Source organism: Podarcis muralis, chromosome 1 (genome assembly GCF_964188315.1).
Source record: "Podarcis muralis chromosome 1, rPodMur119.hap1.1, whole genome shotgun sequence".
In the NCBI taxonomy this organism is placed as follows: domain Eukaryota; kingdom Metazoa; phylum Chordata; class Lepidosauria; order Squamata; family Lacertidae; genus Podarcis; species Podarcis muralis.
In genome coordinates, this window is record NC_135655.1 from 47,999,767 (window position 1) to 48,026,777 (window position 27,011).

General features: G+C 42.7%; 1 protein-coding gene, 1 long non-coding RNA gene and 1 pseudogene across 7 annotated transcripts in view; 1 reads left to right on the forward strand and 2 right to left on the reverse strand.

Annotated features, from left to right (window-relative positions):
• LOC144327576 (uncharacterized) lies at window positions 1-25,746 on the forward strand. 2 transcript variants are annotated; one of them, XR_013392723.1, is made up of 4 exons: window positions 1-961; window positions 1,363-1,446; window positions 6,145-6,293; window positions 23,819-25,746. It is a non-coding gene; the product is annotated as an uncharacterized LOC144327576 (long non-coding RNA). The 2 variants fall into 2 exon arrangements; XR_013392722.1 differs by lacking the exon at window positions 23,819-25,746 and adding an exon at window positions 10,465-11,341.
• RAD51B (RAD51 paralog B) overlaps window positions 1-27,011 on the reverse strand; it is a 296,131-nt gene that overhangs the window by 40,481 nt on the left and 228,639 nt on the right. For 3 of the 5 annotated variants that reach the window (XM_028725431.2, XM_028725428.2, XM_028725429.2), the window contains one exon: window positions 25,144-25,177. The exons of the other annotated variants lie outside the window; for them this stretch is intronic. In XM_028725431.2, coding sequence (XP_028581264.2) covers window positions 25,144-25,177 — 34 coding nt within the window. The remainder of the gene's footprint in view (window positions 1-25,143; window positions 25,178-27,011) is intronic. 5 annotated transcript variants of the gene reach the window in all.
• On the reverse strand, window positions 13,106-15,842 carry LOC144328423 (liprin-beta-1 pseudogene; annotated as a pseudogene).

Genomic DNA, 27,011 nt, shown 5'->3' on the forward strand with positions numbered 1-27,011 from the left:
ACACTGCCTTAGAATGCTTTTAGAACCTCCTAGTAGCTTAGTATAATAGGTTTAGATGTGAGATTGACTCCCACACTGGAGAAAGAATGAACTATTAGCTAAGATGGTTTATTAAAGGGATATTTTGTACATTAAAGTACTGACGTTTACTATAGGGTCTTGATTATCGTTTCTAAGAACTCAATAGATTTGGGTGCTGAAACCTGCCTATAAGAGGCATTTACTTCAGGTCCAATTACCCAAAGCTCTAACCCAGCCAAATTCACTCAAAACTCGGTCCAGTAACTGGATACAATCAGCTTCTGACACCAAATTTCCTCCAGGTGTACTTATGACTGCCTGGACAGTTTAGCTTTACACATCGAAAGCCTGTTAGTCTAATACAGCCACTGGCTCCCTTCCTTTGATATTGACCAGCAAAGTATAGTTATCACACTGGGCAGGACTAGCTTAGACCTCAGCTATCCCACTTTGCCTCAGCTTTTACTGGTCTTAGCCATCATCAACTGACTTTCCCAACTGGCGTTCTTTCTCCACACTTGACAGTTAACTGTCCTTTTTTCACTGACTAGGACCACCAGCCAATCAGAATCTGTTGCTTCTTGAAGGAGAATTCGGTCTGAAGAAAAGCAGAAATTTGCTTTCCACTCAGTATCACAGATGCCCTCTCTTCCCTGCCATGTGTTCCTGAAACCTGGGACTGTTCCAAATCTTAAACATACTGGAAAGCATATCCTTAGGCCAGCTGTGATCTGATCATGCTGTAATGAATGAGAGAAAACAAAAACCAACACAGAGCTGGGCAAACAATAGGGCTCCTTGTTCTAGCCTGGAAGTGATCTTCATCCTCCATACCCCTCTCTCCATCAAAGCATCCCACAAAAAGCAAGATTCTGAGAGGGTTATGCAATATGCCCTGGGTGATCCTTTCTTAACTAAAGTGGCCTGTGTTGTTTTGAAGGTGACACTCCTTGCATTGGAGAACATATGGGAAGGGAACTATTATAGATCCTTTAAAATAGGTGATCAGCAAAGCAGTCATTATTTCTGCCATTTATAAGCTTTGTGGGGGTGTTCAAGGCTAGGGTTTTTTAAACTTCTAAAACAAGGACTAAAAATGATTCTAGTCCTTCTGTAAATCATCTGGAAATGATAATTTTAATCTTGGATCAGAACTGTTCTGCCAAAATCCACAAATAGCTCAGTACTGTTCTGACAAAATCCACAAATTTTGGAAGGGCCCAGAATTCTATTGATGTGGCATATATTATACATTCTGAGGCAGATTTATCATGGCAAATGAATATATTGACCTTTTTATATATAAAAAAGTCTGAGAATGCTCTTTTCTCCTCATTCTAGCCATCACAAATGATGCAAGATCAATATGGCAATTCTGTGCATGTTTACTCAGAAGTCACCAAGTTCAGTAAGACTTACTTCCAAGTAAGTGTGTATAGGATTGCAGCTTACTTTCTTCTCATTATTTTGAACTGTAAATGTACTAAAACTTTAGGAACTCATTTGTAAACTAACAGTGCCTTTTGAGCCCTACTCACCCTGTTGTCAACAGAAAATGCAAGAAAACACTGTTTTATCACTTCTGTATCAAAATCCTTGAAACCACGGATCTGTCCTCTCCATCAAAACAGAGTACAACTCTTTCTTTCCAGAGATGGAGAAAACATCCCTTTCTTAATAGAAATAACAGAAAAATAGATATTGCTATTAATACTACTGTTGATTAGAATGGAACCCGTTAGAAATGGCAGGAAATGCTTCTATCTGCAATATTATACTATTTGAGAGGCGAGCGAAGTCTTTGACTCTTCAGCAGTTTTCCTGCTCCCAGCCTCTGCATAGTTTCTGTATGAAGTTTTTACACCTTCTGATGCTCAACCCTTTCCTTGCCAGGGTTCCTGCAGTCCTCAGCCTCTTCCACCCATGCCTTTCTGAGGCATTTTCTTTTTAACCTTCCTTCTTGGTCCTCTGTTTGTTAGACCCACTGCTTCCCAACAGCATCAATCCTCCCTTCCCCCAATGTAGTAGTAGTCACACTTTGATAATTCGGCTGCCACTAACAGATGGTAGTCAATGGAGGACTGGGCCTGGCCTCTTGATGTGGCTGCTGGTAGAGGCCGGGCTTAATCTGTGTGCAGAGACTCCAGACATAAATGTTGGTGCAAACCAGAGTCATAAGTGCGGAGAGCACTAGAAGCCACTTGTGCCTACACTGCTCAGATCAAACTGGTCCCTCTTTTGAAAGCTGCCTCCTAGCGGTAGCTAGCATGAGTACATATTCTCCTCAGCTATTTAGCCAGTACGAGCACATACTCACTTCCTCAGCTACTACTTTGTACCTCAGTGCACTGGAACACAGGAAGTTGCTAGTTCTAGGCTCTATTTCCATTCAGTTCCCCAGCGCTCAGCCTTCCTGTCACATGCCAGAAATATACGGTTATGCCAGTAATTTAGCCCCTACACTTAAAAACAAAAAACAGTACTCAATCAGTGCTTTTTCTTTAGTTGTCAGTTATTTGGTTCTTGAATTCAATATAGTCCATTTCCTTTTTTAAAAAAAAACAAAAAAAGAGTGCATGCGTGCAGGAGGAGAGAGAGGGACTTGAATTAGGCTGGAATGTTGAAAAGAAGCATGCCAAGGTCAAAGCATATGGAAAACAGACAGGAGGGCTATATATAGTACACAATGACTTGCACTAATTTATGTGTTAAATAAAAAAAGGGGAAAAGGAGAATTCAGAATTGCTTGGAAAATGAATGAGAGATGTAATGGAAAAAGAACATAAGCTTAGGGAAGGAGCTGGAAGTTATTTAAGTGACTTGCTGCTATAAAGGCTGCTGTGGGGAAAATTGCCACATAGAGTCAGCAGATGTATTGAGAAATAATATGGACAGATAACGTATAACTGTGCAAATGCTTAAGTCTGAAGGAATGTAAAAGTATTTCCAGATCAGAAGGACACTTAGAACATTCACAGTATCACACGTACAATGGCTATACATACCCAACTATGTGTATCTTGTGATTACATGCAAGGCTAAAAAAAAAGCCTACAAAGTTGTATTAATTGCAAAATTCAGGGTCCCAAGAAAGCTTACTACTTTAAAATTTACATAGTAAGCTGCCAGCTCTTGTGGCTGTGAACATAGGCTTGAAAGGGAACCCAATTTGTTGGAAACTGATACCATGGGTCATTGCCTACCTTTACTTCCCACCACAGCCTTTACCTATATGGAAGAGAAAACTAACCTGTGGTCCGGTTTTCTAGTGAAGAGACAGCATGACACCCATGATTTGTAGCAAGACGCTCCTAGAACCTTTGGTATCCAGTCCTAACTTTAAACTCTCAGGTCATCATGAACCTTGGTGCGAAAGCTCTGGTTCCTTCTTTCCTCTCTGGAACAGATTGGTGCTTCAATCTCTCTTTCTCATTTCCCTTGATCTTGTTCTCTTGCCTCTCTGTTCTGCCCTCATATACTCAATTCCACCTCATTTACATTTCAAGCTTGCCCCACTATAGCCTCTATTGCAGTCTAGGGCCCTCCCCTCTCACATAGGGGCAGTAATTCTCTCTCTTTATCTCTCTTCCTTCTCCTCTGTACAATTAGGCAAATTAGCTGATGGCCTTGGTTGTGCCTTATCTAGGTAGCCCCAAAATCTTGGATAGTGTGCTTCCATTGACAATACAAGTAAATATTCATGTAAGGCTACATGTATGATCAGAGATGCATGTTAACAACACAGGAATGCTATACTGAGATAGAATTGGGAACTGTGGTGTCTCACAATATTATCACATTGGAGCTGGAAGAATTCTGATATTAAGAACACTCTTTAGTTAAAAATAATAAAATAGCAGGAACAGTAACTGTCCTAAGCAGCATTTGCCTAAAGAGTTTACCTGTGGCTACACCTGCATAGGCACAGGTCGCCTTTTAGCCAAATACCAATCTTCTAGAAATTTCTCTTTGCTTTTTCTGTTGTTTCCACTGGCCAGATCTGAAAATGACTCCATCCTTACTTGCTTTCCAATTGTAATGAGAAAGTCAAGGTATTTGATTTAAGGGAAATTTCTTAACCTTGGCCCAAATCCAGAGAAAATTGGACATAAACTTCATGTGCAATAAATTAAGGGTCCCAGAGCCACCGGTTAATGGTTTGTTTGATTTTGTCTCCCAACCCTTAATTATTTTTTTTTAAAGCTCTTTAGTGCTGCATCCTAAACTAGGATGCAGATTTGAAACTGTTCTGCTGAAGTCAGCAGAAGAAGGGGATTTACTGTAATAGCTTCTAGAGCACTGACGGTGAGTCAGATTTGTTCTCAACCTGTTTCCTAAGAAATGTGTACAGACCCAGCTGGGCGCTCTTTGTAATTCTGGCAAAGGTCAGCTCTGTCTCTTAGGATACTTAGTGAAAAGGAGAAAATTAGAAAAGGAAACTTAGTGTAAACAGTTCTCTGCATTGTTTCAGAAGCAATTAATGGTGTTTCGTCTGGTGTAATATACCCAGGTGGGAATAAGCAAATAATACCACCAAACAGAATGCTTAGCATAGCCACAAGAACAAAATCACTTGTTCCCACAGATGAGGTAGAAGCTAAACTGCCTGGTTGCGTTTGACTCATTCAGTTGTTGTTTTGGTTCCAAAATATGAGCACAGGGTACTGGTAGGATAGGCCCTTTTACTACACTGACTTCAATTGGCTCACTAGGTTCAAGTTGCTCAAGTGAGCACAAAAAATAGCATTCTTTTAACAAGATAAAAATATACAGTGGTACCTCAGGTTACAAACACCTCGGGTTACAAACACTTCAGATTACAGACTCCACTAACCCGGAAGTAGTACCTCGGGTTAATAACTTTACCTCAGGATGAGAACAGAAATCGCGTGCTGGCGGTGTGGCGGCAGCGGGAGGCCCCATTTGCTGAAGTGGTACCTCAGGTTAAGAACGGTTTCAGGTTAAGGACGGACCTCCAGAACGAATTAAGTTCATAACCAGAGGTACCACTGTATTCCTAGGAATATTTGATATCTAAAATTCATCCACTGCATTTTGAAATAGCTTGTTGTTCAATCCAGTTTACAACAGAACTTAACACAATAAAACCAATGTTCAAAACTATTTCTCTAGAATCTTTTTGCTGTACAGTCGTACCTTGGTTGTTGAACGCCTTGGTACTCAGATGTTTTGGCTCCTGAACCCCACAAGCCTGGAAGTGAATGTTCCAGTTTGTGAATGTTTTTCAGAAGCCTAATGTCTGATGGGACTTCCGCAGCTTCCAATTGAGTGCAGGAAGTTCCTGCAGCCAATCAGAAGCTGCGCCTTGGTTCTCGAACAGTTTCGGGAGTCGAATGGACTCCTGGAATGGATTAAGCTTGACAACCAAGGTACAGGTAATAAATAATTCCACCCCAGATGCCTTTGCCTGCCATCTAAAAACAAACCAACCCATAATGATGGGCTAATATGAGTTTCCCTAGTAAGGAGTTTGACACGGAGAAGGCCCTACTCTAAGTCTCAACCAGGTTAACTAGGCCAAGGCGGGGGGGGGGGAGAGCAAGGTTCCTCAATGAATATTCCAGTGCTCTGAGAACACTGGTTTATATAGTGAGCCTTTATATACGCGAATGATGGAAGGCCTCCTCTGACTTTGCTGCCATATGATTGTTGGCAGGCTTGAGATGTGGACAAAAGCCCTCAACTAACTCTCCATTCCTAAATGTGCTCCAATTAGGATCTCTAGGAGAGAGAAAGCTCTACAAACTATCTAGTAAAATATATTTTCTTTCCTTTTAAAAAAATACATGGAAATCCCTTTGCCAGGAACTTCACATGATTTTGCTGCCTGTGGTTGAGAGAAGATCAGTTTGGGTATGTGGGGAGCTATTCTTCCCAGATTAGGTCACTGGAGGAACAATCTGACCTGGAAGATCAGCAAAATGTGCTAAAATCACCAGGGAGGGAGTTAAGGAAGCAGAATTTGTTCTTCTTTCATTGGTAGAAGTGTTCTCAACATGCCCTCCTTTAAAATCAGGGCAGCTCAAATGTTTATTATTAGTGGCACCAGGTCCCAATGCCTCTCTTAGGTTCTGATTCCTACCTTATTGTATTGTTATCCAGGTCTGCAGCTGCAAAGGGGCATCGTCTCCGTAGAAATGCATAAGCTACCATCTCCAAATTTTCAGTATTCGTTTAAAAGGAAAAGTCCTCTTTCTTATGAAGATGGAGAGAAGGGGTGAAGATGTAGGATTCTATGTAACAAGACAGCTGTAAGTTCTAGAACCGGTTACACTTTACTGATTGAGTTCATTCACTAATACCCTGTCCCATAACCGCCTGTTTCCTTTCTCCAGGGATGGGGGAACATGTGGTCCTCCAGATGTTGTTTGATTCCCTCAGCCACAGCCACCATGGCCAACGCTCAGGGGATGATGGGAGATGTCATTCATTAATATCTGGATGATCACGTTCCCTATCCCTATCCCTGCCTTACCTCTTTCTTTCTCATTTTCATTTTCTCCTACTTTATTCCAGGGGTAGGCAACCTAAGGCCCATGGGCTGGATGCGGCCCAATCTCTTTCTCAATCCGGCCCACGCAGTGGCGTAGCGTGGGTTGTCAGCACCCGGGGCAAGGCAAGTAATTTGCGCCCCTAACCCGTGGATTTGCACCCCCTAACCCGTGGATTTGCGCCCCCTAACCTGTGGATTTGCCCTAACCCCAGATGTCGCGCCCGGTGCGGCCGGCCCCCCCTGCACCCCCCACGCTACGCCACTGGGCCCACGGACGGTCCAGGAATCAGCATGTTTTTGCATGAGTCCTTTTATTTAAAATGCATCTCTGGGTTATTTGTGGGGCACAGGAATTCGTTCATTCCCCCCCCCCCAAATAGTCCGGCCCACCACATGGTCTGAGGGACGGTGGACTGGCCCACAGCTGAAAAAGATTGCTGACCCCTGTTAGTCACAAGGGAAAGCAGTAGACGGGGGGGGGGGATGAGTGATGTATAGGATTCTAGAGATATCTCTCTGAGTTTGAAGTGATAAATTTACATCAGAAATTCTTCAGGCTGTGGTCATGGGAGAGATTAATACTACTACTACTACTACTACTACTAATAAATGTATGACTAATCTCAGCCTTTCATTTACCAGTGAGTGATTCAAGCCTCTGCCCCAAGATCAGTAAGCCTTAAACTTCTCTCTCAAAAGAAGCACTGCATTATTCAGGGCTAAAGTACTGGGAAGGCGTAACATCCACCCACCCCCCATCATTATAGAAAAAGAAGGTCTTGGTGGGTTACAAGAGTTTGACATGCCTTTTCTGAAAAGAGGTAGCTTTGTTCTCCGCATCCATATTTTAAAAAAATCTTTGAAGTGAACAGACCTGTCTCTAAAAAACAGCTCAAAACAAGGGCTGCCCCAACAGTCAAGCACCACACCCAAATGGATAGACATGTTCTATTCTGAGGGTTCCTCAAGAAGCTTCATCACGGAATACAATCCGCTATAGTTGCAGTTCAGAGGGTTTCCCCTTAGGCACACTCGGAAGAAAATACTGTTATACCTTTTGCAGGTCTCCACTTCAATTTTCTGCCTTGTTTTTAAACGAAAATATTCATTTCCTTTATTGTTAATTTACAACAGCACTTCACTGACTTATATGGAAACACCCAAACATATGTGTGAACTTACAGAGCAGATTGCAACCTCTCATGCCTCATAAGCAGCTTGCTTAACAACCTCGCTTCTCTTTTTCTATATTAATATGAGTCAGTTAACAATCATTGTGCAACATTTTGTTTGCAAGGACATCTGAAGCAATTGCTTAAAACTGTATTAAATTTGCACAACAGCAAAAGGCTAGCTGCAGTCTGTGATCAACCCTTGTGTGAAGATGTTGGGGCCCTTCACCTGCCCCTTGTCCAGCTATACATATACTGAAATAATCAGGAGATTGTGCTGCTTTCAAACTTAACAGGGACTTTTCTTAAACACTTGGTTGATTCTCTCCAAAAACTGAGAAATAAATAACTTAAAAAGTTATCGCTATCCCTTTTCTTTTTGCTAGTCCTGGCAATTTCCATAGGAATGCAGAAAACATTCCATAGGAATGTAGATTGGAGCAGTGACCCCAGCATCCAGCTTCCTGATAATTTTTTTAAATATCAAGTTTCTAGATCTTATGATCAGCAAGTGGCTGATGTTGGGTGTAATCTTAGAAACTTAGAGGTGTCTTGAACAAGATTTCTAGTACTATCTTAAGAGCAGGGTTCAGTGTCCTTTGTCTTTCCTGAACCATAGCAAAACCAGAATTATCAAAAATTGTATGAGTAGAAGAATAAATTGTAGAAAAAAAGGAAAAATATCCATATTTTCTTTACATTATCAGGAAACTGATTTTAGGGTTTGGGGGTGGGGAGTTGTTGCACAGACTTTGGATTATTTTTTGATCTGAACTACATGAGCTACAGCACTGTGTTGATCTAGAAGCATTAAGTTTGAAGGGAAAATCTGCCACTATTCTACTCTAGAATCTGACTTATGCCATTTATTTGGAAAGCTTGGTATAGTACTATCCATGTTGGGTTGCTTAAAAACAGTATGGACGGTTACACTGACTTATATCTCAATGCACATTAAGACACAGGACAGAGAAAATGTGCATTAGATCAGTGAGGATGCAGCTAAAACAGTGTGTGTGGGAAAGCCAACTCCCACTAATTCCACTTTATCCCTACAAGATCCTGTGCCACCTCCAAGACTGTTCCACAGGGTCCCCTCAGAGGAGATCAGTGTAGGAGGATGTAGGGTGAAGATGAAATCTGCAAAAGCTGCCTCCTCTGTTTGGTTACTTAGGATAGTCCTGGCCGTGACCAGAACTCAACTCATAGGATCTCTGGATCCAACTCACGTTTCTCTTTTTATATACAGATATAAACATTTTCCCAAGGCTACATCATATAGATCTTCATAAATTAGTTTATGAAGTTTCTCACTCAAATCCTAACATTCAAATTGAAAAGGGAAGATCCTTTCTCGTGAGCACACCCACCCTCCTCCATCCTGCTATTAATTGCCAGAGATCACGTCCTCCAGGCTCTTACGCATTCTTCAGAAGCAGAAATTGTGTGCGTGGGGGAACTGGCTTTAAAATGGGCCCTGAATGCAACAAATAGCAGGTATTATAAATTCCCCGGAGGAAGACACCTGCAGCTTCGCTCCTTAGGGCTTCAACCTCACCCTTTAAAAAAATTATTGCATCCTGACTACTACTCTGCCATCTTATTTAAATTTTAAGAACAAAGCTTATGAGAAAAATCAGAATTCCTTAGAACTTTCCTTTGTATGGAAAAACAATTTATTGTTTAAGTAAATAATTAAGTCCCCCCCCCCACCTCTTCTGCTCCTATATATTCCCAAGACAGTGAGGCTTCAGATAGACTATTTTGTGGGAATTGCTTCAGGTGTACCCTTTTAGAATATTGCTGTCTTTGAAAATTACAGTCTAACTAGCACCAGCAGGTAACAAGCTACAGGAGACTTGTCCTTGGTGATCATTTTTTATCATTTCAAGCACAACCCTAATAACAAATGCAATTCCATCAAGTTTTGGAAGAAAAGAAACAACAGATACTTCAGTTTCTCACTATCCTTTGTTTTCGGTCAATATGGGGCCAATTCACACAACCACTTGGGGGGCTTCTTTTGTATGGTATGAAGAAGCCAATTTTATAAACTCAGTTGGCCTGCACCCTTTCATTCCTGTTTCTTTCCCCATAGTAACTACTATACTTTTGCAGTATCCACAAACACACAACTCCACTGATATCTAAAGTCTCTTCCTTCCCAAGTACACTTCATGCTAAGAAGGGGGGAAAGTTGCTGCTGTCCTCTATGTGCTGTTGCTCAGTGTTTGCTGTTTCCTGGAAAATAATAAATAAATATGGTAACAATTCTGACTGGTTCCATGACATGGTGCCAGACACCAAGCAATAATTCGGATGAGGACAAAGAAAATGGCACAATTTCCTGCACCAGAAGCCTCCACAGTTTTAATAATTCTGCTGCCAGGCCAGAATGGAAAGCAAGGCTTGATTGCTATTGCCTTGCCAAGAAGGCTCATAAGAAGAAGGAACTGTGCCAGGAAGGGTATTACAGATGGAAATATCCACAGAATCTGAAGTCTTTGCCTAGCTGGAGGAGTCCAATAGAGGAAATTATGAAAATAAGGCGTTTTGTTATACAATATTGTCTCAAACAAGGATGGCTGGATAACTTCCTCAGCCGTAGGCACAATGAGTGAGGAGGCTATAAAAGAGGGAGGAAAAACTGAAGGAGTGTTTCTGAGACCAATCTATTGAAAAAGACACTGCAAATATAATTTTAAGGGACTAAAATGTAGAGCATGCAACTACAGAATCCACATCTCTTCCTTTCAGAAAGTAAGAAGGAGCGAGAAGAATGGGACATGTCATAAAAACTGCTGAACCAGCTCTCTGATTCCGCTCACACCTCAAGAAAAAAGGGAAAAAATATCTGTAGATACAGAGAAACTGACTGAATCTGCAATCATGGACAAAAACATACTCTTACCAGTGCTGAACCTTTCCCCTCAAATAAAAAGGGCTGTGGCATCTCCAACTTAGCTACCCAAAGCACTTTCTTTCAATCTAATTACAATAAAAGAAAAAATGACAAACTATGGCTTGTGAGTAAATTCTGAATGTAAGTTTGTCGTTTGGGATTACCAGTGCTTCAGCAATTGGCCAACATGCCTGCTATAGGAAAGGAAATAATTAATAGCTCCCCCTCCCTGTAATCACTGCAGAAGAAATAGATCAACACGGGGAAGGGTGGAATTACCCCCTAATCACCAAGTATTGCACCCCAAAGGCCTTAGAAGAGGCTGTCACATTTAAGCTATGTGAATTTAGGGATCATGGTGGACTAATTTCCTAATAAAATAAACTCTTTGCTTAACAGTACCTGCAACTGAAAAGCGTATTTATCTCTAGCATGGTAGCTAGATGTTGGTATTATATGTAGGAAACTCAAGGCTCAAATCCCTCCTTAGCTATGAAGGTCCTTAGCTATGCCAAGGCAGTAGTTCACAGGATATGGCATAAAAGCTTACAAACAGCGCTGTAAGATGACTGATCCCTTGCACAAAAGAGGTACTGGAATAGTACTCCCCATAGCTGTCAACGTTTCCCTTTTTAAAAGGGAAATTCCCTTATTCTGAATACGATTCCTCGCAAGAAAAAGGAAAAGTTGACAGCTATGGTACTCCCCCCTCCCCAATTATTAAAGCAGCAAGGAGACTGCATAATAATTGTTAAATAATAGTTTGCCTTTGCTCAGTGCTATTTTTCCAGAAAAAGAGGAAGATGGGAGTTCCCGCCAGTCCCAATTTTAAATTCTGGCCAATCAAGCCAGGCCTTGGAGGTGGGGCTTGGGAGCAGACCACAGAGTGGAGCAGGTTTCACTCTGGTCCGCTCTCTGACCTTAAAAGGCCAGCTGCCCCTGACCTCAGGACTGTAATCAGCTGAAGAGCACCCCCTCCCATCCCTCCCTCATATTCATGCTTTGCGGCTTGTTCTATAGTAACGGTTTCTCTTCTAGGCTATGCAATTATGGCTTTGCTGTGGTTCTTTAATTGTTTGCTGTGGTTCTCTTTGGAGCCAGGATGGAATTTACCGGCAAACAGATTGGCCCTATTTGCAGGTTTTGGGTAGTCACAACTTTGGTGGGTCTGGGCATTGGGGTGGAATCCTTCGTCTTACATTGGGGTGAAGTGGTGCCTCATCCCCACCTCTTAACAGCTCAATCACAGGGGTACCCCATTGGGAGGGTCTAGTTGGAAGTCTCTGTCCAGAAGCCAAGGCGTGCGGCAGGTGGGCCATAGAGCTTCTTTCGGTGACAAGGGAGGGCCATCCGTATAATTCTGCATCTTGTGATGGACCCAGTATCCCTTGATCGACTCTCATGCCTCAGCCCTCCACCAGGAGGCTGGGAGGATCACACACCCAATACCTAAGCCAAATCTTACATACATCTAGAATTGTGGCCAATTTCAAATCCCAGAATGTTTCCTTGTCCAGTTTGTTCAACTTAGACTAGGTCTTGCTCCCGGGGAAGGGGTCACTGTGAGTGGGACCACAACTGAATCCTCATTTGCTATACTGGCACTAGGAGAGTGAGTAGCAAAGTCTTGCAACATTTTGTCTTAACATGTAAGTCAATTTTTTAACGCCTTCAGAAAATGCTTCTATTTGCCTCATGGTAACTTCTGAATCCTCCATCTTTTCCAGTCTGTCTAGATCATGGGTGTCAAACACAAGGTCTGCGGGCCGAATCCGGCCCGCCAGACCTCGTCATGTGGCCCGTGTAGCCGCAGCCGGCCGCCAGCCTTCACCTTTTATTCTTGCTCTCTTTTTTGACACAAGAAAGCCGCCTCTTCAGCGCATGCGCGGCAGCCTACAAGCCAGAGAACGTCTGCCCTCTAGCGGTGGCAAACTGCTGATGCGGCCCCCGATGAATTTGAGTTTGACACCCCTGGTCTAGATCATCACCATCATCTACTCTGATATCTAAACCAGGCTTAAACCATTTCTTTGATCCAATTCCAGATGCCTGTCCCAAATCCATCAAACATGCATACACTTCCCTATCTTCCTGCTTCTTCTTCATTAAATTTCCAAAATTACTAAAAGCAACTTTCTTTGGCTTCATTTTAGCTGTACAGTGGTACCTCAGGTTACAGATGCTTCAGGTTACAGACTCCACTAACCCAGAAATAGTACCTTGGGTTAAAAACTTTGCTTCAGGATGAGAACAGAAATTGCGTGGCAGTGGGAGGACCCATTAGCTAAAGTGGTACCTCAGGTTAAGACCATTTTCATGTTAAGAACGGACCTCCAGAACGAATTACGTTCTTAACCCGAGGTACCACTGTAGCTGTTAAGAGGACATAATCTGGAGGTTCCATGGCTTCACACTTTTGCTGATGGGATTCTTGACCAATCAGCAAATTAAAATGGGTTGCCAAGTGCCACCTTAGCAAGGTCTTGTTTGATGGGATGTTCAGCAACTGCGCCATAGTCTCTACATTGAATTGATGTTCCAAAACCATTAGCCCTCCATGAACACCACTCCCTCTCAAATTAGGAGTACAGGTGAAACTCGGAAAATTAGAATATTGTGGAAAAGTTCATTTATTTCAGTAATTCAGCTTAAAAGGTGAAACTAATATATGAGATAGACTCATGACATGCAAATTATAACAAATAAATCACAATTATAACAAATAAAGGCTTGACATATCTCACTTTGCATGTCATATATTAGTTTCACCTTTTAAGTTGGATTACTGAAATAAATGAACTTTTCCACGATATTCTAATTTTCCGAGTTTCACCTGTATATTCTGCAAGGTCAACTGAGTGCAACCACTCCATCATCTGATGATTGGGCCACTGTAAAACCTCTGATGGTGTGATGTTATTCCCATCTGATGGTCTCCTGCCCAGACAGCTGGGTTCAAAGTTATTTATTCTTAGAATTTGAATGGCACGCTTGATGCTAAGGTGGTGGAGGATACTCACAACTTTCTAAGACGATAATTCATCAACAGTCATATAATGAAGCATTCAACCGTCAACCTTTATCAAATTGGGTCTTAAACTGGGATAGTCCAATATCATTCAATTACCTTGTAACCCAATTGTAATCCAGTTTTCCTTGGTTGTTCTGATCCTAATGCCTGAATAGTGAGCTGGAGTTTCCCCTGATGCAGTGGATGCTTTATTCCAAGTTCCTTCTCTAAATCAGTCTGAGAAGTTTGCAACAGAGTCTGACCAGAAAGTATCCAATGTTTGCCATGACCTATGTTAAAACCCAAACCCTGTTCATGAGGCAAGTTGTAAACTTGCTCCTTTGTCCATTTAGCAAATAGCATGTCAAAATCATTATTGGTTTGTCCAAGATCTCTCAACTAGCCTAATCTTGGTCCTGCTGTTCTTATTCCTCTTTTGAACTCAGCCTCTGTAGTGCTATCTGGATTAAATGTGGTAGACTGGCTTTTTCTGATTCTTCCAAACAACTTCTTGATTCCTTTTGCTTTCTTTTTTGGATTCAGGAGAAGATTGAGGCCCATCTACTGTAACTTTTGGTCAAGGCAGCAAGCTAGCCAAATCTAGCAGTGTCAGAGCCTGTCTCCATGCCACCCGGGGTGTGTATGTGTGCACACCCACACTGGGGTGGGGGGCAGAGGACAAACGGAGCCCACGAGATGAAGCGCTCACAGACTCCCCATGAATGGAGAAGTTGGGGACTGGCAGTCAAATATGCCATTTGAATAGTCCAGAGCCTTGGAACCTACAATAATGCCACCCATCTGTCCTAAAGCAGCAGCCAGCATCTCACTTGCATCACTCATCATTTTCTGGATTCTGCAAATTCCCAAGTCAAAAGCAGACCAGGACTTCCCCCAAAGTAAAGGCCTCACCCCTCTGTTCAACTTTACAAGATTTCCCTTTTTTGCTCTCCCTTTCTCCACCCCTAAAAGCTCCCTCTGTCTTGCACCAAGCCAGCAACCCCAAAGCAAGATAACTGAACCATAAGGAAGGAATATCAGATTAAGGCTGCAATCTTATACCGACTTAGCTGGAAGTCTGCTGCACTACACTCAATAGGGCTTAATTCTGAGCAGCCAAGTATAGGATTGTGGTGCAACACAGACGTAACCTCCTATCTTCACCTCCTTCAAGACAGATCTGTCCAGTGTACGAGACACTGCTCTTATCACTAAGGATAGGCCTCTAGTGCAGAATGTGCAAATAGCGAGGAAATCATCCTAGGTTTTTTTTATCTTCCCTATGAAATTACAAATCTTTGATCTGTTGAACTCATATCCTGGCACATGTTTGCTTCAAACTATCTCAGTACATTTGACATACTTAGCTTTAAGTGTTCTAATGATGCCAAGGTGAGATTTGTTCGTTTTTATTTAGATTTATGGATTTATAAATCTAAATATAAATTTATAGATTTATATATCAGCCTTAATTGTAAGATTCCAGGATTTTTTATTAATTTATTTAAGTTGTTCATATGACACTTAATCCCCAAAGTTTGTAAGTGGCATACAGTGCCTCCATCTTCTCAGGTTTCAGGCTCAGTATACTGGTCCTCATCCAGTTCACCACTGAGCCCTGACAATGGTCCAGATCGTGTTCAGCCACCCACTCCCACCACTCAGATGTTTTGGAGAAACAGAACTATGTGTCAACAGTGTATTGATGACACTGTATCCCAAGACACCCAATGAGTGCTCCCAATGGCTTAATATTGAGCAATGGCTGAGGAGCACTAGGGACAAGATTGTGCCCTGCGGCACACCATAGCACAAGAATCATGGATTTGAGACACAATCTCCCAGCGCTATTCTCTGGACATGGTGCTGAATGTAGGAATGGAACCACTGTAAAATACTGCTGCTAATACACATGCCAAAGAGCTGCTCCAGGAAGCTACTGTGGTCAATGGTATCAAAAGCTGCTGAGAAACAGGAACAGAGTCACACTTTCCCTGTCCTGCTGTAGATACAGGCCATCCGCCAGGATGACCAAGGGTGATTTGCAAAATCATGCCTGAACCCAGATTCAAATGGATCCAGATAATCGGTATCCTCTAGGAAGTCCTGCAACTGCCTTACTAACACTCTCTTCACCTTCTTACCCAAGAAGGGGTATTTGTGACGGGCCAGAAGTTGTTCTAAACCATAAGATCCAGGGTGGGTGTCTTCAGAAACAGACATACTATTGCCTGTTGAAGGGAGAAATACACCACTCCATAGCCATGTCCTGGAGCCACCGGGGCAAGCCCTCTGACTGGCTTCCACCAGCTAGGATGGACAGGGATCAAGAGAGCAATAAGCTGGTTGCAGCACTGCAATGGTCCTGTCCGCATCACCAGGCTGCATAAACTGAAATAAATCCCATAAAGTATGGAAAGGTGCTGCATTGTACGCTTTTACTGGAAACAGCCTCAGAAACCCCTGATTTAATTAATACAGATATGAACTTACTAATTCTAAGTCAAGCTTTTCCTTATTTCCTTGAAATGGGTTGAGGGGAGATATGCAGAAGAGACAAAAGTGACAATTCCCATGTTGCCAAGTCAGAGGAGCTGCGGTAAGAAAACAAAGTGATGGGAAATCAATGCGATATTTCACATTCCTTCATCCGTCTCACTTGCGGCTAGCAGCAAAGATAACGCATTAAAAATAGATGCGTCCCATTTCTGTCTGCGAGTAGCACCGTTCAGCAAGCAGCACAGTCAGTTTGATCAAAGGGGAGCTGAATGCAGTTTCTCAGGTCTTTATAAAATGCTTATCAATGCTACAGCAGTTAAAGGATTTAATACTCCCCCCCCCCACTGTACCCACACTAACCCACAACCTGCACTCTACTGTGTACATTAGCTGGTGCACAGCTCCCTGCAAGCCAGCTGGGGAAGGGAGGGAGGGAGGAGGTCCGGCTTTCAGTGCAGCTTCACACTACAAAGGGCTCCTTTGTTATTCTAGCTCTGTTTTAAATATCTGATGACTATTCTGAGCCATGTCAGTGCCAAATTCCCCTGCTTTGCTGCAGACTCTGCACAACAGCACATTGTGGGCAGACTGGATGGGGAAAGGCTGCTAGTGTATGGGTATCCCCCATTCCTTTGCTTCTCAGGCAGGTTTGCTCATTATCTCTGCCATCTTTTTCTCTTTTCTCTAATCCCCCATAATACTACCTGGCTGCTTTGGGAACAGAGACGGAGCCAGCTCCTGATACAGCACTTTACCCTCACATAGTGTGCCAAGATGGGTGTAGTCGCTCTTCTTAAACTAAAGAAGGCAAAACAACCCAAGTGTATCCATCTTGCACAGTACAACTGTGTCAAAACTTGTTGAGCCTGTACCATCTCTTTTGTGATCTTGACAGGAGATTTCCTAGGGGAACTTAAGTGCTGAATTTGGCAGTGATTTAGGAGGTTGTATTTCCTTCAAGACTGTCTTAAAGACATCTCCAGATTCCAGAACCAGTCTGCTCAGCAACTAACATCCTACAACTTTCAATTAGGACCGACAGCTTTGTGAGTTTGCTTCCAAGGCAATGGGGTTCTAGGTGTGAGCTTCCAACATTACGGTTCTTATAAAACCTAGGCAATACACCATCACGTATTCACATTCATCAAAGTATGCTAGGCACCAATGTCACAAAAACACACAGATGAGGACGGTTTGTTATGTATTGATGAATGTGGATATTGGCATCAAGGTGTGGTATGGCCTCAAAATGCAACATGAAAAACAACAGCTGTGATGGAGGAATTTCAAATGACACTAGTGGGCAAATGCTGTGGGGCAGAAGTGATCCAGAGGATCCACCAAGGCAGATTTCATATTGTTTCTTACATTTGTATACTGCCCATATAACTAAGTTCTCTGGAAGATTTACAGACCAGTGGGTTAAACCACAGAGCCTAGGAGTTGCCAATCAGAAGGTCGGCGGTTCGAATCCCTGCGACAGGGTGAGCTCCTGTTGCTCGGTCCCAGCTCCTGCTAACCTAGCAGTTCGAAAGCACGTCAAAGTGCAAGTAGATAAATAGGTACCGCTCCAGTGGGAAGGTAAACGGCGTTTCCGTGCGCTGCTCTGGTTTGCCAGAAGCAGCTTAGTCATGGTGGCCACATGACTGTACACCGGCTCCCTCGGCCAATAAAGCGAGATGAGCGCCGCAACCCCAGAGTCGGTCACGACTGGACCTAATGGTCAGGGGTCCCTTTACCTTTTTATACACAACCCAAAATGTAAATAAAAACACTAAATCAAATCAGCAAACAAACAATAAGTAAATCTAATACTAGCACAAACAGAGCAGCATCCCATTTGTCTGTTTACTGAGAGGAGGAGTACTGGGCCAGGTGACTGGAACTGCCCCAGGCAGACCTACTACCCACCAGACTCAATTCAATAGCGAAGTTGCCTTTTGGAATTGTTCTGACACCTGCATTTCCAGCTTCTTTTACTAATGCCCAAATAAAACTACATTTCTCAACAACAGTCACAACTCTCAGCTTCAATTGTGTATGTGGAGCAATGGCATCTGGAATGAGACGCAAAATCAGCAATGGAAAAGCCTCCAGGGTTTACAGCTAGTGATGCACAGATAAATATATTTCCAATCTGTTTTCTAAATCTGCTTTACCTTATTTCTGCATATCATTCGTGAATTTGAAGAAATCATCATGGAAATTAATTTTTAAGTACAGGCGACAACCATTTTGTGTGGAGGTTTCATTCCTGGCCCCTGTGTTCTGAGCAGCCTGGCCCCTGGCCTGTGTTGGCAGAGTGAGTGTAAGCCCACTCTGCCAAGTTATATCCCCTATTATGACCCCATTCCTCCCTCTTCTTGGTCTCCACCTTACCTCACTGCTGCCATGTCAGATGATGTGTGAGAAGATGGGATGGATGTAGTTTTGGGTGATCTGTCAGGGAATGGGGGTGTTTGTTAGTTTGGATGATCTGTGAGGGAAGAGGGGCATGGTTTGGGTAATGTGTGAGAGAAGGGAGAAGGGGTTGGGAAAGGGGTAAGGGGTAATGGGCAAGGTGTAAAGGGTTTTGGGGGGTGAGGTGTAAAGGGAGTGGGTTGGCATGGGGGGTTGTGGGGGTGATAGGTAGGCAGGGGTGGCTGCAAAGTCAGTGAAAGCATCTTCCTTGTTTCAACTGTAAATTTCAATGAGAATGTAAAAATCCACTATGTGACACATTACTGATAATGTAAAAGGAATGTATGATGCTGCATATGATCTCACTAAATTTGCAAATGTAAAATTATTTTATAAAACCAACTCATGGAGAGTTGGATTTATCAGTGGTTAACAGTCAGAATGCTCATTCCTCAGAGTAACAGTTTAAAGTGCAACAGATTAGTAATGACAGGGAACCCTGCACAGAGCTAAAACTTTCTGATGCAGGGCCAGTATCAGCACTCAGAATTTCCGGGCTGCTGCCAAGGTTGCAATGCCCAGCCTACCAACTACACTTTCTTTGGCGTCTCCTTTAAAAAGGTTTCCCTCCACTGGTCCAGTGTTTGAGCCCCTGGGTCTAAATGCCATTTTGATTTTCCACACTCCAATGTAGCGTCACCCTGCAAGCATTGTGGGAAAATTAAAATGGCAGTTCTTGGTCAGCTGGTGCTGCTTAAACTGAAGCTGTCCCTGCCACCACTGTCAGGTAAGCCCACCAGGATCCATCAACAGAAGAGGAGACTCACCAATGGGCATTTTGCCCAGGATACCCCCCCCCCAAAAAACCGCCCTGAAGGGGCCTTTTTTAGATGTGATAGTTTATTAAACGTGGAATACTGGGCTGGAGGCTGTGAGTTCAGCCCAGCATATGCATCCTTAGCACCATGAACTGGTCTGAAAAGTGGGTATGTGAGATCCAGAATGTTGAGATACCAGAGAAAATTAAAATTGTATTAAAAATGTATTTGTGTGAAAGTAATCAGTGTAGCACTGCACTGCTATTGCTCCAACAGTCTTTTGTGTTTCCAAAACTATTTTTTCCTATGAGAAAGAACACAAAGTATAGACTTGATACTCAGTACTTAACTCCTACTTCTAAAAACTTGAATTCACACAAACCTGTTTTCCATTTAACCTATTCACCTGAGGCTTCCAAGATGCTCAATTATTGCAGATAAAGGCTTTTCATTATTTGTAAACAGTACTTATCAAAGGGAAGGAAGCCCTGGGGTTGGTAAGAGTCTGTGGTTACCAGGTACACCGTGTAAATTCACCCGAGGGCCCCTTCTCACCTTACACTTGAAAAAAAATAAACCCTGCTTTCTCAGAAGTTCCACTTGTGTCTGTTATTTATTTGTAAAATGTACAGCCAATACATAAATATAATACATGTTAAGTAGAATTTAGACTAGAACTATAGAATATAATTCACTGCCCCAGTGAAAGTACCCATGACGCCCAAAGATGTTTTCAAATGGTAGAGCTCAGTGCTTTATATGAATAGGAAATAGTGTTGCTGTGTTCCATGGCGAAAACAGCATAGAAGCAGCTCCAATTGCAGTCAAAGAATTCTTGATTTCTCGTCAACCTGTTAAAGTGATTAAAACTTGCATTCCAGATATAAACCTTTTGATGTTGTAATGAGATTGTGACAGAAAAGCTCTTGTGCTAATAAATTTCTCACTTTCAGCAAAGTGCAGACTTCACTCATGTGTGCAGAGGAGGAAAGGAGAGAGGATGCTGAATCAGAGGACAATTATGGTGGATTTCTCGCCAGCTCTATGTACCAGGGCTCCAAAAGCGATTCAGCAGCTGATGAATAATTTGGCTAGTAAAAGAAAGACATTCTATGCCCATGAGCTATGCTTCCTTGTGGGAATGTATTCTTTATCCTTTTTTAGTTTTAGCACAATGTTTCAGCTGGCATCAAATTAATTCATCGTCTGAACTCACCCTTCTTCATAAAATCATCATAGCAGGATAAGGATCTCACTGTTAGCATATAAACAGTTTGCAGTGCATGTAGACATTTGATGTGGATGCAAACTCATTAAGAACTGGGTGGCTAGAGTTGCTATCAGTTCCTCATCTGACACCAGAAAGCTCTGTCTAAAGGCTACTATGATCCACAGACCAGTACAATTACCTACACTTGGCTAGTGAGGTTTTTTATATATAAATTTTCCTTTAAAGAAGGAACTGCAGCTCCCCTGCATAGCCACTTTTGGGAACTGGGAGAGTTTCAAAAGCAGTTTGTTGACCAGGGACTGCTTAAAATAATAATAAAAAGAGTCTCACTGAGGAAACTGAAGTCCTTGGGCACAAGTAACAGCTATCTGGATTGTGGCCACGATCAAATGAAGGCAACCCAAAGCAGCAGATGAATCCATCACAACAGGGATCTTGTTTTGAAGACTAACACGTCAAGCGCTGCAGAAGAAAATGCCAGGAAATGTGAGACAGAAGCATTGTTTCTAAAGAGAGTACTTTTAGAGGCTTCTACATGACATTACAAACTGTTTATAAAACTATATTAGCTGTGAGATCCTTAGAGGGTCATCACAAGGGAATGTTTGCTTTTTAAATAGACAAGAGTCTATTTCTTTGCAGAGAGAAAAAACCCATAAGCATCCATATGGAAAAATCATATGCTTGCATGTATGAAAAAAACACCCTCCTCCCTCCTTTTGCCCTTGCATGTACCTCTTAATTTCTTCTCCATCTGCTTCCTTGCAACTGACTTCGACTCTGACTGAAAATAAGAGGACATCTAGATCATCATGAAGCTGATCTGCTGTTTAATAACCAACCTAGATTCACACAAACATGAGGCCAGATTCAAACACTAGAATAATCCTCACCACTATCCATAAAATCCATGGTTTTGTGTTATGTTGAGAAAATTCTCAGCAGGCAGAATTTGACCCCCGCCCCCCAAGCCTAGCTGTGCCAGTGACACCCACCAGATACATCAACAGGAAGGGTAAAGGGGACAAATGGGCTACCAGCCAATGGTGGGCTTTGCAGGCCTCAGCCAGCCAGCCAATTTCATCTTACGTATTTGCTTTCGTTAGGGCTATCCAGCTCTGCCACAATGTCTCAGCAATGTGCAGACCCTGCCCTAAGCAAAGTAACTTACAGGATGTTGCCCCGAAAGGGTGCAGGGGGACATCGTCCTTCTCTGCTTCTCAGTAAGGCCAGCCCCCCCATGAAGATAGTAATCCCAAGAGCCATTACTGCACCACTGGCGGGACTGAAGCAAACTAGGAATCACAAGGAACTTTGTGTTCTCTTCATCACACAGCTCTGTCCTGCTTCAAGCTGCTCTTAAGAAGAGTGTGTTAGTTCCTTGAAAGGAGAAGCACATCTGAAGAAAAGGAAGCAACCATACTGATTACTGAAGGTTAACACCGGCAAATTAAGAATAAGAAACTCCTTAAACAGTATTAGTTGGAGAGAAAGAAATCTGAAGGGAGGATAGCAGCTCCTGAAGTCTCAATTTTGAATGCCAGGTACCATAGTATGAATAGCATCACACACACACACACAAAAACAGAAAGCCACCACTATTGTTTCATGTTTTCCTACTTCACTGAGCTTATGACCACATTAGCATGGGAATACTACATTTTCTAAATTACTTTCCATCTGGCAAACATTGATTCCTCCACCCCAATGTTTCAATTTGAGATGCAATTAATATATGTAGCACTTTCCTTTAAGTAACATCAACAGCTTATGCAACACCCGATCTTGCCAAAACATCAGCAAAAGTTGCTCATCAGCAAAACACCAGCATGCACAGCTATGTGAATCAATTTGTTACTCAACAAAGCCAGCAGAGGGTGCACAAAATACTAGCCCCTGCATGTACAGACTGGAAAAAAACACAACTGCTTACACACCACATCACTTCTCATTTTCTGATATGCAATGTAAATTACTGCTAGATGAATTACATCCAATCACAGCTCTTCACAGAATCCACAGAGGAAAAGAACCCATTGAACTGACCCCCTGCAGGGGAACGAAGAAAAAGAGAGATTGTTGCTGATAATTCTATTTTTAAAAACTTTAGAGAGATAACTGATGTCCTGTGGCAATAAGGGCTTGCTAAATACCCACACAGCCAGAATGGAATTTTCCTGTCTTACTGCTTTAAGTGAATCCAAGTACATAAAATGAAAGGGACCTGGAATTTGAACTTCAATAGCAAAAAATAAAAAAGCAAAAAAGTAAAAAAAAAGTAAAGCAATAACTTTTAAAAGGCTGCTTAATTTCATTAGCTAGAACTATTGAGGGAAATCTTACTCTCAGACAGGGCCATAACTAGAGGTGCTTTAAATTGGTGGTTTTTGCAATGTGGGATGAATCTCTACAACAAAGAAAATGTGCAAGCACAGTAAGTACAGTGTGACAGAAGTTTATATTTTCTGTGAGTGCGTGGATCAAAAGGCCACATTCAATACCAGCTCTCCAGATTCTCCCTTGACCTGAAGCGAGATGAGCGCCACACCCCATAGTCACCTTTGACTGGACTTAACCGTCCAGAGGTCCTTTGCCTTTTTTACTTGTAGCAAAAGAGAGGCTTCCACTATACATCTTAAGTTATGGTGTATACAAGCGCTTCCTGTATTGTGTTCTTCTGTATTGTGGGAGAAGCTGAAGTTCAAATGGCAAGATGGAGAAGTGTGCTTTCTGATCACTTGCTCCCCCCTCCCCAACAAGCCTATTTATGGCGTGCCTGCAGCAATTCTGAGTCACAATGCCATGTCTGAGGGAGGCAGAAAACAAGCAGCCACAGAATGATTAGAGGAGGAAGCAGAACAGGAGATAAAGGGAAGTGTGGGTGTGACATTCTAGGAGAACAGAGGAGGATTCTGGGAGCCCACTTCTCTGGGCTGTTCACTTTTGTGCCTCAAGAAAGCACCCAGTTGCCTCCTATGTCAAACAACTCAGCAGGGAACATAGGGGTGTATTTCCTGCACCTGAGTTTGTCTCCAGAACTCATACTGGCAAAGTCAGCTGTGTGCAAGAGACGGTAACACAATAGTGAAATCTACGGTTATTGCAGAGGAATGGTTTTAGGGTTTCGTGACAAGTCAGACCAGAAGGGGAAATGGTGTTGGTTACATGTTTCCTAGCTTAAATTTTGCCAGATTTTGTAGAATGTTTCAATTAAAAGTAAAAAGACGAATGCTACTTTTTCTTCTCTCCAGAAATATGACAGGAGGCAGGTTTTGAATCAGCAAGTAGAAAGTACGCCTTTCTGAGCAGCCTAAAGCAGAAGACTGGAGAGCTGCAATGGCTTAGATTTAGAAGGAAGGGAGAAGCAAGTTGTGTACAGGTACCAAGACTCTATGAATACTGATTTCCTCTCACCCAAAATTTCCGTTCCTGCTATATTCGGAAATGCATTTGATGAAAAAATGTAGGTAAAAATGGCAAGTCAAATATACAATTGTCAGCAATTCCGGCCAGCTGTAGCTTTATGAGAAACGTACTGTGTGAACAAGGAATCAGGTCTTCATTCTCTCTCTCTCTCTCTCTCTCTCTCTCTCTCTCTCTCTCTCTCTGTGTGTGTGTGTGTGTGTGTGTGAGAGAGAGAGAGAGAGAGAGAGAGAGAGAAAGAATGTGTCTACCAGCATATTAGCATGCATGTTTTTGAATAACAGTGGGTCAAAAGGAGACCTACATATTTAAAAAGAGGTTTGCTTTGGAATATCAAATCGTGGCTCAATCTATTGGTCTGTAATTTTGATCAGACAAAGTTTGCTTGGAATGATGTGCATCAAGACTGGTCCAACCATTTTCCCTGATCAAGAGCAGATTAAGCATCAGTTGAGGGTTCACAGATTACTTAATGAAATATTGTAGCCTCATTGTACCAAATTGTAATTATAATTTACTAGAGAAATAAGACAGGATCTGATCTGTCAGCAAATCCGCTGGTCAGTATACCCACTAGCTGCTGCAGCTTTCAGACAGATGTGTTTCCAAGCCCCAGATGCACTGAATCATTACCCTAAAAGCCATGTGGGGATTTTGCTGGTCCTTGTGACAATTGCTGCTGGTCCAATAGATTAAACAGGAGAAGCTGCACAGATGACATGACAGCAGTAGTGTCAAACAGGGCACAACAGCATGTCAAACCCCTATGTCAGGAAGTTTCTTCCTTTGAGGTACTTCCTGTTCCTGTCCAACACTTGTGTTGGAACTGTGGTTGCTGAAGAAACTGATATCTGGAAGCACCAACTGTGCCTCTAATTTTTCCGTAGTGGATTCTGTTACTGTGCCTCACATAATATATATGTTGAAACAGATAGAAAAGTTATGAAAAGTGACAAAAATCTTACAGTAGTGCTGAAAAGAGGATCTAAGAATTCAAAAGCATAGTGAAACCAGTCAATTCTAACAATTACCATAGGAGCTGGCATTTTCCATTTGAAATTCAGAGTCTAGTATATTTGAATCAAATAGGGCCAGACTAGATCTCAGCACATAGATATGAATGTGTATACTTATTCTGTCCTTTGGGCCTAACCTCTCACTCCTCCAGCTGGCAGATCCAGGGACTGCTGCACTGGGGGAAAGAGAAGGAACAGTTTGTCACATCAGATGGAAACAACTGCTTTAGTTTTCAGACATTTTCTGTCCTCCTAAAAATCAACTGAGAAGCTAACTTAAATGCCAATTTTACAATCCATTCTGTTTGTGTTCTGCTCAGCATCACCTCAGAGAGTCTTTAAAAAGCCTTCTTTTTCTAAACCTTCTTTTTGAAATGGCCTGTTTTTTCAGAGGTATACTATATTTATTAATGAACTATTACTATAAGGTAAGTGCACTGTAAAGGGACGCGGGTGGCGCTGTGGGTAAAAGCCTCAGCACCTAGGGCTTGCCGATCGAAAGGTCGGCGGTTCGAATCCCCGCGGCGGGGTGCACTCCCGTTGCTCGGTCCCAGCGCCTGCCAACCTAGCAGTTCGAAAGCACCCCCGGGTGCAAGTAGATAAATAGGGACCGCTTCCTAGCGGGAAGGTAAACGGCGTTTCCGTGTGTGGCTCTGGCTCGCCAGATGCAGCTTGTCACGCTGGCCACGTGACCCGGAAGTGTCTCCGGACAGCGCTGGCCCCCGGCCTCTTAAGTGAGATGGGCGCACAACCCTAGAGTCTGGCAAGACTGGCCCGTACGGGCAGGGGTACCTTAAGTGCACTGCACTGGAAGTAAAGAGCAAGACACAGCTGAATGCAGTATGTCCAGTCTTCTATGCACACCTTACTGAAATGAATGTAAGTTGTGCAAAAACAGTTTTCTGTGGAGGAGGCATTCCTGGAGGTTGGTTCCCAAATATATTTATAAGAATTCTGATAGGCATTCCCTGAACACATACAAGGCCCAGTTGTTATTGTTACTGTCTAGACATTTTCTTTTAGCGCAGGGAAAAAACCTCTTACAAGGGGAAAAAGCTGCTGTTTGATTATAGGAAGGCAGCCTGAGCCCAAGTCACATGCAACTGGCTGTCGCTGCAGGGTAAGCTATCTGGTTCTCCTCTTCCGCTATGTTTGGCATAGAAAAGCCCAAGCAGTGACATATTTCAGATTTGCCCTTCTTCCCCTTTCCAGTTTTCCACTTTTCTTCTGGGAGAAAAACTATGGGACATATGTCATCTCCTGTCCTTTACTCCAGGTTATTGTGAGCCAACTCACTGAATCTCCCAAAGTGGATCTTAAGTTTCCAAAAGGGTGGCTAGTGTGAAACCAAAAAGGACCTTTCACCTGCTCCACTGGCTTGGAGCTTTGGGTGCCTAGCATTGACCTGTCCTGGCCTCTGGCCTCTGACCCCTCCTTCTGACCCTGCTGGATTATTCCTGCTGCGCTTTCTCCAAGACAAGGCCCCTCGGCAGTGGCTTTAGTGTCAGGGGCAATTGTGAGACCAAATAAGAAAACATCTCCTAATGACTTGCTATTGTTGAGGGGCGTAATCAATACTCTGGGCGCCAAGCCAAAGTGGCAGAGGAGAGGATCTTTAACCCTATGTATGCTGAAGTCTGCTGGGTGGGGGAAGAGAGCTATGTCAGATAAAAGAGAGGGTGAATCCACATCTCAACATTGTTCCAAGATACAGGATAATTCACATTGGTGATTCTGCCAGTCTGGATATGAATGCTAACGTGTTGCATGAAGGTGCCCATCTTGCTTTCTGACAAAAATACATACTGTGCATTATATCTTGTCAAGAAGCATGTCCCTGGCATGGCATTTTGGATCTGCCTGTGTATCTCAACATAAGGTGGTTTCCTTTGACCTGTAATATTGAGTTGAGGGGCCCCAAAGCTGAGCTCACTGGCTGCTGTTGTTTTTTAATGTACAGTGTTAAGTACTTAATTCGTTCCAGAGGTCTGTTCTTAACCTGAAA